The sequence below is a fragment of the Uloborus diversus genome, chromosome 6 (genome assembly GCF_026930045.1).
Source record: "Uloborus diversus isolate 005 chromosome 6, Udiv.v.3.1, whole genome shotgun sequence".
Lineage (NCBI taxonomy): Eukaryota > Metazoa > Arthropoda > Arachnida > Araneae > Uloboridae > Uloborus > Uloborus diversus.
In genome coordinates this window covers 157,250,874-157,263,188 of record NC_072736.1, presented here as the reverse complement: position 1 = coordinate 157,263,188, position 12,315 = coordinate 157,250,874, and the positions used below count along the sequence as shown (strand labels likewise).

Genomic DNA, 12,315 nt, shown 5'->3' with positions numbered 1-12,315 from the left:
AGATACAGTTGTTCCTGCATACTCTTAGAACCACTGTAAACGTTCTGGTGGCTCCCTGTTCCTCCGTTGCATCAGACAGGAGCAGACTGTCATTTCTCGTTTTCTCAGAGGTCATCTGAAATCTATGATATACAAAGACAAAGTAAAATATTATCCTGTGTGCCCCAAGCTTTTCGGGCTACACCGGACCATATCCTCTGTTGTGTTGAGTAATCTAAAGGGGATCTATCTATGTGGATCTGCCCTATGAGCTCGATTTGCTCAGAGTCACTGGAGTCATAGTCTTGGTTTAGCTTCGTTATCAAAAGAGAACTAGCAACAACAGCAACAACAACACTTTTGGTAGAAATTAGGTTCTGGTAGTACCTACATATGTTAACAACTGTATATTCAAAATAAAGAACATAAAATCAAAAACAAGGACACGTATGACACATCTTCATTTCAGGGATACATTACGAATAGCAACACAGATTATTCCGGACATTGAACCTTTAATAAAGCAAAATGCGAAACTTCGCATTAAGATTAAAGAGACCCACTAATAATGTTTTTTACTTCCTTTTACAAAAAAGGAAGTATTGTATTCGCGAAAAATTTTCACTCAAAAATTGACCTTAATTTCTATTTTACTCACCCGCGAATACCATTATGTCTGGTTAATATTAATTTCTAAGAGGACATAAGAGGACTTTTTTTTTCTTTTGTAGGGTGTTTTGAAAAAAAAAATAATCTTGACTTCTGTAGTTTTCCGTGCTGATGAAAACCAGTTTTCGAGTTGAATATTCAAATATTATTTTTTTTTCATCCTATTACTATCGTTGGACACGAGAGAAGTTAAATATACCCGACTTTAATACGAAAAAAAATATATATATATAGACTGCTTAAAAGCAATTCTCGTAAACTCCCGCACTCACGGTTTTTCACCGTCTAAAAGCTCTCTTTAGCTTTGTAGTTTACGAAGGGCTCTAAAATTCTAGTTCTGATTGCCTAAGAGGTAGGCCTGTGCAAATTTATTAATCCTCAATTGGTTGAATAGACGAAAAAAAAAAAAACAAACATTTTAAAGCGTTTTTTGGCGTTTTCGCCCCACTGTGCGACGTTCTGTTTCATTATTTGAAAGAAAAAAATGAAGTAATCTTGATTCAAATTCCACTATCCCTTTTTTTAGTACAAAACATTGGACAATTTGGTGATGTCTTCCTCTTTGATATTAGTTAAAGTGCTGTTATATCACTCTCCACTTTTCAAGTTTCTGCCAACATTATACTTATTTGACAGATGTGTGGTCTGCGATCGTTTTGAATTTTTTGCTGTGACCCTCGGGCGTGAAAAGATGAAGATTCCTATAATAGAATCACCGGTAAGATGATCGCAATAAAAACTTTTTGCAGGAACTCACCACAATGTCCACTGATGTCATCAAACGTCAGGAGACCCCGGAAAACCGGTTACTGTATTCGAACAGGACCAGGGTAACTGACGAAAGTATAGGTTATGCTGATGTGGATAGTTTACTATGTTTTTAACTACTTTTTAAAAATCATCCAAGATAATAGTGCTTCGGAGTGAGCAAAGAAACACTTTAAATATTTTCACCCCATATTTGTTGCGAACCGAAGCAAAGAAAACGTTTCATACAGATAAATTTTCCCAATATTGTAATTGTAATGTGATTCAATGGTAACTCTCTAAATATGGCCAAATTGAAACCAAATTAAAAAAAAAAAAAACACGCCAAATTTGTCACAAAGTTGGCGACAAAGCTTGGCGACCAAAACTTTGGCGATATATCGCCAAGTGTTTGCCAAATTATAACACCACTTGAGTTTGCAGTGAAATTAACAATGATTTTAACCGCAAAACGGTGTAAAAGATCCCCTTTGGAACATCCAAATGCAGCCAAAAGGGGAGGTGCACAACAAGACCCCACTAGGAGTCTGCGTACCAAATTTCAACTTTCTAGGGCATACCGTTTTTGAGTTATGCGAGATACATACGCTCATACATACGTACATACAGACGTCACGAGAAAACTCGTTGTAATTAACTCGGGAATCGTGCGTCTATACTCTTCTTAAGTATTTATGCACGTGTGGTCGGGTCGAAAAAAAAAAAAAAAACTCAACATTCATTCGGGGGTGAGCAAAATAGAAATTAAGGCCGATTTTTGAGTGAAAATTTTTTTGCGAATTTCTTCTTTTTTTGTGAAAGGAAGTAAAAAACTACCAACCGGAAGAAAAGTTCGCTCAAACAACGTATATTTTGCGTTGCAAGTTCCAAAATACTTGCTGTTTTGCTTCGTGAATGTCAGCCAGTTATCCCATAGAATTGCCCAAATTTAATTTTAATTTTCATAAAGGGAAGATATTGTGGATGTGGATGAATACTCACCATTGGGCAGCTTCAAGGGGGGCGCATCTTTCGCCCAAGCGTAGATCACTTGGGACCCAGTGCTGCATGTAGGGCCCCTCATGTATCCAGACTTCTGGCCACTCATTTCCCCACAGTCCCAGATGAGCCGAGGTGTGTCCCGTTGCCACTGGCCAGGAATATCGCACCCATAGATCAAGATGTGATGAGCGACGTGCATGGTAGCATTTGGAGTAAATTCAACTGTGGAGAATGAATACATGTGGAAGGTAAAAAAAAATAACAACGTAATGTTGCACAAAATTGCAGATTACTGCAAACACACGTTTTGAAGTTTCAAGGAACCCTTTTTATCAATGCAAAATGAGTTAGCTTATGGATGAAAAGATATCCGATGCAGTAACAGACCCCGAAGTGATTTTTTGAGGGGGGAAAGTAGGAAATAAGGAATCAAAAATTAAAAAAGTAGGAAAAAAATTGCTTAAAAAAGTAGAAAAAAATAGGAAGAGATAGGACTACACACACGTCAAGACGACTGACAATCATTAGTATGAAAAATAAACTGGTGGAAACAAAGATATTAATTACAAAAATATGAAAATAAGATCTAAACAAAGAAACACCTTTCACCAATACAGTAATAAAATTTCTAAGTGTGAAAGAATAAAATGCAAAATATAGCGATCGCAAAATAATAATAATAATAATAAAACTCCTATTTTGGTGCAATAAAACAATTTTTGTTAAAGATTTGTTTTGTCAAAAACGAAAACATTCCTTCCAGAGCATCCATTTATCAGTTGGCAAAACAAATATTAAATTAGTTTTAGTTAAAAATAATCAGCAGCTGACATGCATTCTTACATAAACAGGGGCAGATGTTTGAATTCGAAAGAAAGAGGAAAACGACTGAAAATGCAGAACTAAAATAAATGTGTTCTTAAATATGGGACATAAAATTTATAATAAAATAATTAAACTAAATAAATAACGAAGTAAGTCCACTAAAGGGTTTGTACAATGTTATGTATTTTTAGCATTCAACGTACATTTTTGTTTCAGGCACGTCATTTATGGGGGGTCAATTTCTCCCTTCCTTGGCTTTGGAAAATTAATGCTTAGCTATACAAGTTTGTGCGGTTTTTGTGGTTTGCAGATAAAATTTGCATTCAGTATACATCCTTCGCTATCCACCTCCGGGGGGGGGGGGGATCAAAGTGATGGAGCCAGTTCTAATTTTAATCAAGCAATAAAAACGAATATTGTTTTAATGGTTTGATGATTTTTACCTCCTTCTTGTTCCAAAATTTTTGTCACGAAAATAAAAGGAAACATCCATGCATGGTAAACATAACATTTTTATCAAAGACAAAGATCAATTACTAATGTTTCTCTGTGCATAAAAGGGAAGGCATGTAGTTTCTCTCAATCCTCACCATACAACAAAAATAATCATTCGGAAATTGTTCACGAAATTGAGAGTGAGGGGGGGAGCACCTGGCATCAAATGCCTGCATATATCTTTTTCTCCCCCCTCCCTTCGATCAGGCGCACTAAGTACAATAACTTACAGTAGATACGCCGCATCGGTATAATTGCCGCACCTCGAGAAGAGTAAGAGTCTGTCGAAAAAATTTTAAGTGTTCAGAAATGTCGCTTTGCCATAAACACAGCACATAAAAATGATGAGCAACTCCTCGATATTGATGATATATCAGAATAGAAAATACCCGTTAAAAAGAAAAAAAAATACATATTAGTTTGTAGCTCTATCCCCCAACTTTTAAAAATGTGAAGAAATAAAAACAAAATATTGCATTTAAATTGATTTCCGATTTTTCTCCAAAAATCGGGAACGTTTTGCCGATTTAGGTTTTGCCGCTTTCTTTTTCTTTTCTTTTTTTTTTTTTTTTTTTTGCAAATACACTCATTGCAAGGAAAGAAAATGAAATTTTATAATCATGTTTACGATTTAGAATGAACAATAATTATATTTATGTACGAGAAAAGTTTCCGCGATTATTTTTCAAGTGGTCCGTTTTTGCGAATTTCTGTTATCTGTCGCTTTTATGTTGTACTAACATCAACAAAATATGTACATTGTACAAGTTTTTCATTTTTTGCTTCTTTATGTTCCTTTTATGGCTTTTCATTGCCTTTCTGTTTAAATAGAGCTCCATTTCACTTGTAATCATACAAAAAATTGGCGAATAGGAAATTCGGTTTTTCCCGCATTTTTTGAACAGTCGGCTGTTTACTTTAATTAAAGCTTCTAACCGATGGGTAAATAACATATAATTGCATAAGAATGTGCCAGTATCTATTTTTTATAGTTTCGTTAAAACAGTAGGACTGAAGTCGGGGCGATAAAAAGAAAAGTCGATCATAAACACCGCAACAGCAAAAAAGTCACTTACGAAAATTTAACTTTTAAACACACAAACGCCGCGGCGTTCCTTCCAGAAATACTGTAGTCATTCAATGAAAAGCTAAGGATCCGTTTGGTCCTTTTACTTTTCAAAATCAAAACATACAGAAAATTATCGGTGCGGCATTGTAAAAATAGGAATCAGTGCACAATTAGAAGTGCTATACTAAAGAAAGAAAAAGTAGGAAAAAAAAAAGGAAAAAGTAGGAAAATAAGGAGAGAGCTCGAAAAAGTAGGAAAAATAGGAACTCTTTGGGGTCTGCAGTAACCTGCAATTTTGTGCCATATATTGAAGTTTTTTCTTCTACTACTTTTCAAGCATAAAGGTATTTATTCAACAGAAGGAAGGGTTAGAATAAACCAAATTTTACAATTGGAGTTAAGGCGTGGGTTTTCTTTAATCCCTATATTAAGCGTGGCTAATAATGCGCAAAAAAAAAAAAAAAAAAAAAAAAAAAAAACCTAAAATAGTCAACTCTCGATAACTCGAATTTTCTAAGAACCAGCTGAATCCTTCGACTTATTGGTAGTTTCAGTCATGGGAAGTTCCAACAGCTTTCTCAAGAGCTGTTTGAACTAAAGCCCTTGATCGTAGCTTAAGTAGCGGAACGTCCGCCATTTTGGGTCTAAATACCACTATTCCTATTTCTGCTATAATGAAGTGGCGTGTTTTGCCTCTTGGTTGCGGATTGACACAGAGGCAATAAGAAACTACAATCAAGAAACAAAGCACGCTACTTCTCCATAGCAGACATAGGAAGAAAGCATCGTTTAGCCTCAAGCTGGGACTTGTCTCTACCTTACTTCAGGGCTTTAGCATGAACTTCTCACTAACAGTTCCAACGAAGGATCCCAAGTCCAAAAAAAGGACTCAATGAAACCTCCGAAAAATATGAAAATTCGCGTTGTAAGCGAGTTCACTATATTGGACACTAGGAAAGCACAAAAATGGTCCACTTACGAACTGATGTTCAGGTGACAATGGTAGTGGCGTAAGTTAGGTTCCATGACCATGATGCTGATTGGACCAACAGTCAGAATTTTCTGCTATCTTTAAATTTATAATTCACCTTACATGTACTCGACTTTATTTCATTGATGTAGAATTCCAGTTATGTGAGTCATTTAAAGTTGCTTTAAAACAAGATACAAGAACTTCTAATAACAGTCGTAACACTCGTGCGTAATTTAAAGAAAAAAAAATTCTTATATTTAAAAAAACATCCTCTGTTTGGAAGTTAAAAGTCACGCATTCGTGATTTTTTTTTTTTTTTTTTTTTTTGCAGATGTTATTGCAAAACCTTCATTTGCGTGTGACCAGTGTTAGAATGACTTACACCACTCGCATTCTAACCACGACATATGTGAGCAATTTGAAGAAAAAACACTGAACAGCATGACATAAAAGATGTAGCACTTTTTAAAACTAGACAACAGCATAAACTATAAGACAACTAGAGCAATGGTAATTTTACACAAGGTATACAGCAACATCACAGCACTGCTAAAAGTAACCACAAAACATTTCCAGTAACTAGACAACAACATAAACTATAAGACAACCAAAGCACTTCAGAGTGAAGTTTGTCTAAATGATAATGGTTTGTATAAGCTATTCAGCAACATAATGGCACTGCTAAGAGTAACCACAAAACAATTCTTGTTGCCAGAAAACTACATTAACTCCACGACATACGTGAGTAATTTGAAGAATAAAAAACTGGACATCATGATATAAAAGCTATTGTACTTTTTAAAACTAGACAACTACATAAACTATAAGACAACCAAAGCACTTCAGATTGAAGTTTGTCTAAATGATAATGGTTTGTATAAGCTATTCAGCAACATAATGGCACTGCTAAGAGTAACCACAAAACAATTCTTGTTGCCAGAAAACTACATTAACTCCACGACATATGTGAGTAATTTGAAGAATAAAAAACTGGACATCATGATATAAAAGCTATTGTACTTTTTAAAACTAGACAACTACATAAACTATAAGACAACCAAAGCACTTCAGATTGAAGTTTGTCTAAATGATAATGGTTTGTATAAGCTATTCAGCAACATAATGGCACTGCTAAGAGTAACCACAAAACAATTCTTGTTGCCAGAAAACTACATTAACTCCCCGACGTACGTGAGTAATTTGAAGAATAAAAAACTGGACATCATGATATAAAAGCTATTGTACTTTTTAAAACTAAACAACTACATAAACTATAAGACAACCAGAGCACTTAAAGTGAAGTTTGTGACAATGGTAATTTTTTTTATAAGGGTTATTCTTCAAAAAGTGTTAACCAGGGGCGGATACAAGGGAGGGGCGGTGGGGGCGATCGCCCCTCCCTTGAGGGACACTTCACCAGTAATTTTTCGAAAATGAAGTTCAAAAAAACCCAAACTTAGGCGAGTTTCATTGATGTTGGGAGAAGGGGGGGGGGGGGGGGGTTATGACCATATCCCGGAACTGTTTCGGAATGAAAGTCAAAAATTTTTGTAATCAATATTTTAAAATCAGTATACATAGTAAAAAGTATGTAATAAAAATCAATCGCCCCTCCCTAGAAAAAATTCTGGGTCCGCCCTTGGTGTTAACTTTTCTGTCACACGCCTTTTACAGAAAACACTTTAAGGAACAATTCATTTAACAACGATTTTTAATTTTATCAAAAATATGTCTATTTAAATCTGCCAACAATTTTTCTTTTAGTATATTTTTGGTTCACAACACGTGAATTCTCACCTCCGTGGCATGTCACACACCTTGTGTGAGTGTTTATGTTGCTTGATAACCTATTTATTTAAAAGTATATACTTATTTATTTATCATTCCTAACACAAGTGTCTCAAATACTAATTTTTTAAGTATACTTAATTTTTTAATATTGTGTTTTAGTAGGACAAGGAGTCATGTCCCACAATAAATTCTCACCTCCGTTACCTAAACACAAAATGCCATGTTCCTCATTAATACGTGGCAGCAATGACATCAAATTTTATTTTCCATGATACAAGCGATCCCCCCTTGTTTATATCAGCCATAGTTGAAGTTGTGAGATTTTTGTCGAAAAACAAGGAGATGGATCTTGTTTTAAAAACTAAGTGTGGTTATTGTGACTTCTCACCTCCGTGAACTTGTATTTCAGGGATGTAAATTAACGTAGAAAAACAAGTGAACATGTTTTCATATGTTTAGCATGTGCAGATTGTAGCAACGAAGAAAAAAAAATATTTCCCTGAAAAATGTATCCATTAGGCCTATATTAATGGAAAATTCCTCACCTCCGTGACAGACCTTATCAATGTCATTATTTCTGAGGTGAAAATAAATGATGGAGGGGAAATACATCAATTATGGGCACTCTACCAAAATTATAAAGTGCCATTACATTCTCAAATTTACTAAACAATATTTTTTAACATACATTTGAAACTACTAATTAAGCCGTTACTTTAATTAAGAGAGCTTAATATTAAATTCCCACTATTCATTAAAATAGCTCATTGCTCGCACAATTAACAAAATTACTACTTTGATATTAAGTTGGCCTCAATTTTTAAACATTAAAAAAAAAAATCTTTTTTTTTTATTTCCGTGAACAAGGCATTATTTATTTATTTATTTATTTATTTTTATTTAAGAGTAAAATAATTGGAACTTAGCTAGGCTATTGTTTATGGTTACTTCTAGTAGGTAACACTTTCATGTAAGGATAAAAAAAGAAAAGGTTTCGAAGTTGAAAAATATTTACGTTCGAAAGTTACATTTTCTGGAGAATGACTCATAAGCTATAGAGCAACAAAGTTGGTTGAAAAATGATGGCTCTGCTAAGATTTTTCCTGTAAGAGCGCGCTATTTTTAGAAGAAAAAATCCGACTTGTTCTAGTTCTGCGGTTCAGTGGGAGGTTGAACAATTATGAAAGATATAAATGACAATTGCAGTACAACCTCGTTTATCCGGACTAACTAGGACCAAAAGCAATCCGGATAATCCGGGCAGTATGGGTAATAAGCAAATCTTTAAAAAAGCAGACTTCGACAAAAAAACTATTTTGTAGCAAAATTACATAGAACTGTTTAAAAGACATAACATCGAAACATTTTTCAGATAATTTTTAAGAAAGAATTGATCCGGTTCAAACACATGTGTCGTTAGAACAAAACACGGTCTATCGAAAGCTTTATCATTATAGTTCAGCTGCAATAATATTTGTATTATACCATAATCCAACGTACAAACAACGCAAAAGCTGTACATTTAATCAAAATAACAAGAAGTTCCGTCCAGAGCTAAACGAGCCTACTTTCCCTTATACCAATATCGACTTTCTAGTACCTGATCAATGTTTTCAAAGTTAGCTAAAATCGCAAATTATTTCAAACGTAACTTTTCAACACTTTATTTTAAGCTGAGTTCTAGAAATAAAAATATACCTTGCTCATCTGAAGAAATAGATGCGTAAAAAATAAATAAACGGACAAATAAAGTAGTAGCACCAACAAACAAAATAGCTTATATATATTTTTTCCATTAAAAAATCATAGATCGCTTTTAAAAAGGAGAAAAATGAAAAGAATTTTTTAAAAATTAAAAATTTGTATTTTTGACTTATTGAAATCAAATCATGCTTTTCGCAATCACGTCGTGTATGTGCGTGTGTGTGTGTGTGTGTAGGCGTGTGTGTGTGTATGTACGTAGGCGTGCGTGCCTACGTGTGTGTAGGCATGTGTATGTACTCACATACACATGCGAGTACGGTGGCATGAACGTCACCGCCCAGCAGCGCGCTGGAGGAACAGCATCGTGAGGGCCGGTCGACGGTGGTGCTGCAGAGGAAGACGGGGGGGGGGGGGGGGGGGGGGGGGGTAGGAAAAAAATCAAAGGATGCCGAAAACGGGCAAGTGAGAACAATAAGCAATTCGTGATTGCTCAATAACAAGCTTATTAAAATAAATACATTACATTTAAAAAAAAAATCGTTTGTATTCATTCTCCTGTTGCCAAAAAATAATTTTAAAAATACAAAAAATGTGCTTTTAAAAATAAATAAATTACAATAAAATGTCAACTGAAAGAAATAATTTTCAGTATCAAAAAAAAAAAAAAAAAATCGTCTGCGTATATGTTTATGCAGAAACATGAAGGACTCCGAATTTCTCCGCCAAAAACTAAATACATAAAATTAAACCTTCAAAGTGAAGGTAAAACCAATTAATACCAACAATAATTATTTCACAGTAAAAACCATGACTGAGAAGTCGGAGTCAATCTCATTTTGGGGTACAAGAGCGAAGGTTTTCAATTCAAAGACTCGGAGTCGGAATTGGACACTTTTCCTCAAAGTCCGCAACTCTGCCAATGTTTGCGGAGTCGGAGTCGGACTTATTTTGAGATAAAGGAGTCGGAGTCAAAGACTTCAAAATTCCAAGAGTCGGAGTCAGTCATTTTCCCTTCGTGTCAAAATTTTTGCCAAAGCTACAGAGTCAGAGCCAGAGTCGAGGAGTTAGAGTCTGACTAATTTTCGTCTACAAGAGTTGGAGTGGACTGTCCTAAAATTTTTTTTTTTTTTGCTCTTCGCGATATTTTAAAGATGCATTAAGCCTTCTTTCATTTTTTTTCATCTTTACCTGACTTTTACTGGGAAAGTAGGTTAAAAAGCGAATATTCGGCCTATTTATAGTTACGTTCTTTGCTATCATAATTTTAATTAAAAATTTTCAATGTGAACATATATATTTTTTTAATCTTAAAATATGGTCCGAACAATCGGGAGACCTGGATAAACGAAGGTCGGAAAAACGAAGTCTTATTTGCTGCATTTCATTATTTTTTGCTTATTTCTTTAGTTTCATATCACAAAGATAAAAAAGGTAAATATTGACGTTGTATACAAACAGAAGTTTTCTCAAAACAATAATAATAATGATAATAATAATAATAGCAATAATATTAATAACAATGATATTAATAACAATAAGACAGAAATTTTCTCAAAACAATAATAACAATAATATTAATATTAATAACAATAATATTAATAACAATAATAATAGAATGAATAAATTTCTGACTGAGGCTATACTTTTGTTCAAGATTTAGCATAATTTCATGTTTTTTAGGTAGTACAGTAAACTCCCGATTATCCGCGGAATAGGGTGGCACGGTAACCGCGGATAAGCGAAAACCGCGGATAATCCGAACAATACGTAAAATACAATACTACTGTTTATAATAGCTAAAAAATATGAATAAAACTCAAACATACATGTAAGTTATAGCTGAAAACATTGCTACATTGCATCTACTAACATTGAATTTAAAAAAATATAAGCATTTAAAGCTAAAAACGAACAGTAACACAATCATAAGTTTAAAAAATATTTAATGACAGTTAAAAAAAATAATAAAATAAATTGTGAAAAGACCCGCGGATAAGCCGAGCCGCGGATAATCCAACCACCGATAATCGGGAGCTTACTGTATTTGTTTTTGGCTCTTTCATCCTTTTATATTTTTAGATGGGGGGGGGGGATGTTAATAAATACAGATCTAGGATCGCTTTTTACTTTCAAATTGAAAAGAATACGTCATAATTTCACTTCATCAATTTTATATTTGTAGTAGGGTAAAGACCCCAGTAATTGGCACTTTAAGAGTTTGTCCTTAAACTTACCTCTGTTTTCAGTACTTAAAAAAAAAATACTCTCTTGCAAATATTTTTGTATCAAAGAGTGCACATCTGTGCATCTATTTGGTTCACTAAAATCAAAGATATTTGAATCGATACTTTTATAAAAATATGCATATAAAAAGTTACCAAAATCACCAGTAATTGGCACCTGATACCCCAATGTATGACACCTCGTGGTCCAGTAATTGGCACATATTAAGAGAACTGGAAAATCACTTTATTTTTTACTTTTAAATTACATACAAATTTTATCATCATAAGAAACATGAGTAATGTTAATGTAAAGTAGGTAATTTTTACTAATAATAAAGCAGAAGGTCTCTCTGTCGGGATCTCTGTCTGTCAGGATCTCTCTCTGTCAGGATCTCTCTCTGTCCGGATCTCTGTCTGTCAGGATCTCTGTGACGCGCATAGCGCCTAGACCGTTCGGCCGATTTTCATGAAATTTGGCACAAAGTTAGTTTGTAGCATGGGGGTGTGCACCTCGTAGCGATTTTCAAAAATTCGATAAGGTTCTTTTTCTATTCCAATTTTAAGCCCATTTTTCATATAAATTTGATAATATGGGGGAAAATGTGTTTATCTTTCTTCTTCTTTCTTTATCTTTACTAATAATAAACCTGGAAGTTTCTCTGTCTGGATCTCTCTCTGTCCGGATTTCTGTCTGTCTGTCAGTATGTCTGTGACGCGCATACAGCCTAGAAAGTTCGGCCGATTTTCATGAAATTTGGCACAGAATTAGTTTATAGTATGGGGCTGTGCACCTCGAAACGAGTTTTCGAAAATTCGATGTAGTTCTTTTTCTATTC

The 12,315-nt window shown here is 34.3% G+C and overlaps 1 protein-coding gene across 1 annotated transcript in view; it reads right to left on the bottom strand.

The window, feature by feature from the left end:
- LOC129223871 (peptidylglycine alpha-hydroxylating monooxygenase-like) overlaps nt 1-12,315 on the bottom strand; it is a 57,923-nt gene that overhangs the window by 25,667 nt on the left and 19,941 nt on the right. The window contains exon 3 of the mRNA XM_054858239.1: nt 2,398-2,619. Within this exon, the coding sequence (XP_054714214.1) occupies nt 2,398-2,619 (222 nt within the window). The remainder of the gene's footprint in view (nt 1-2,397; nt 2,620-12,315) is intronic.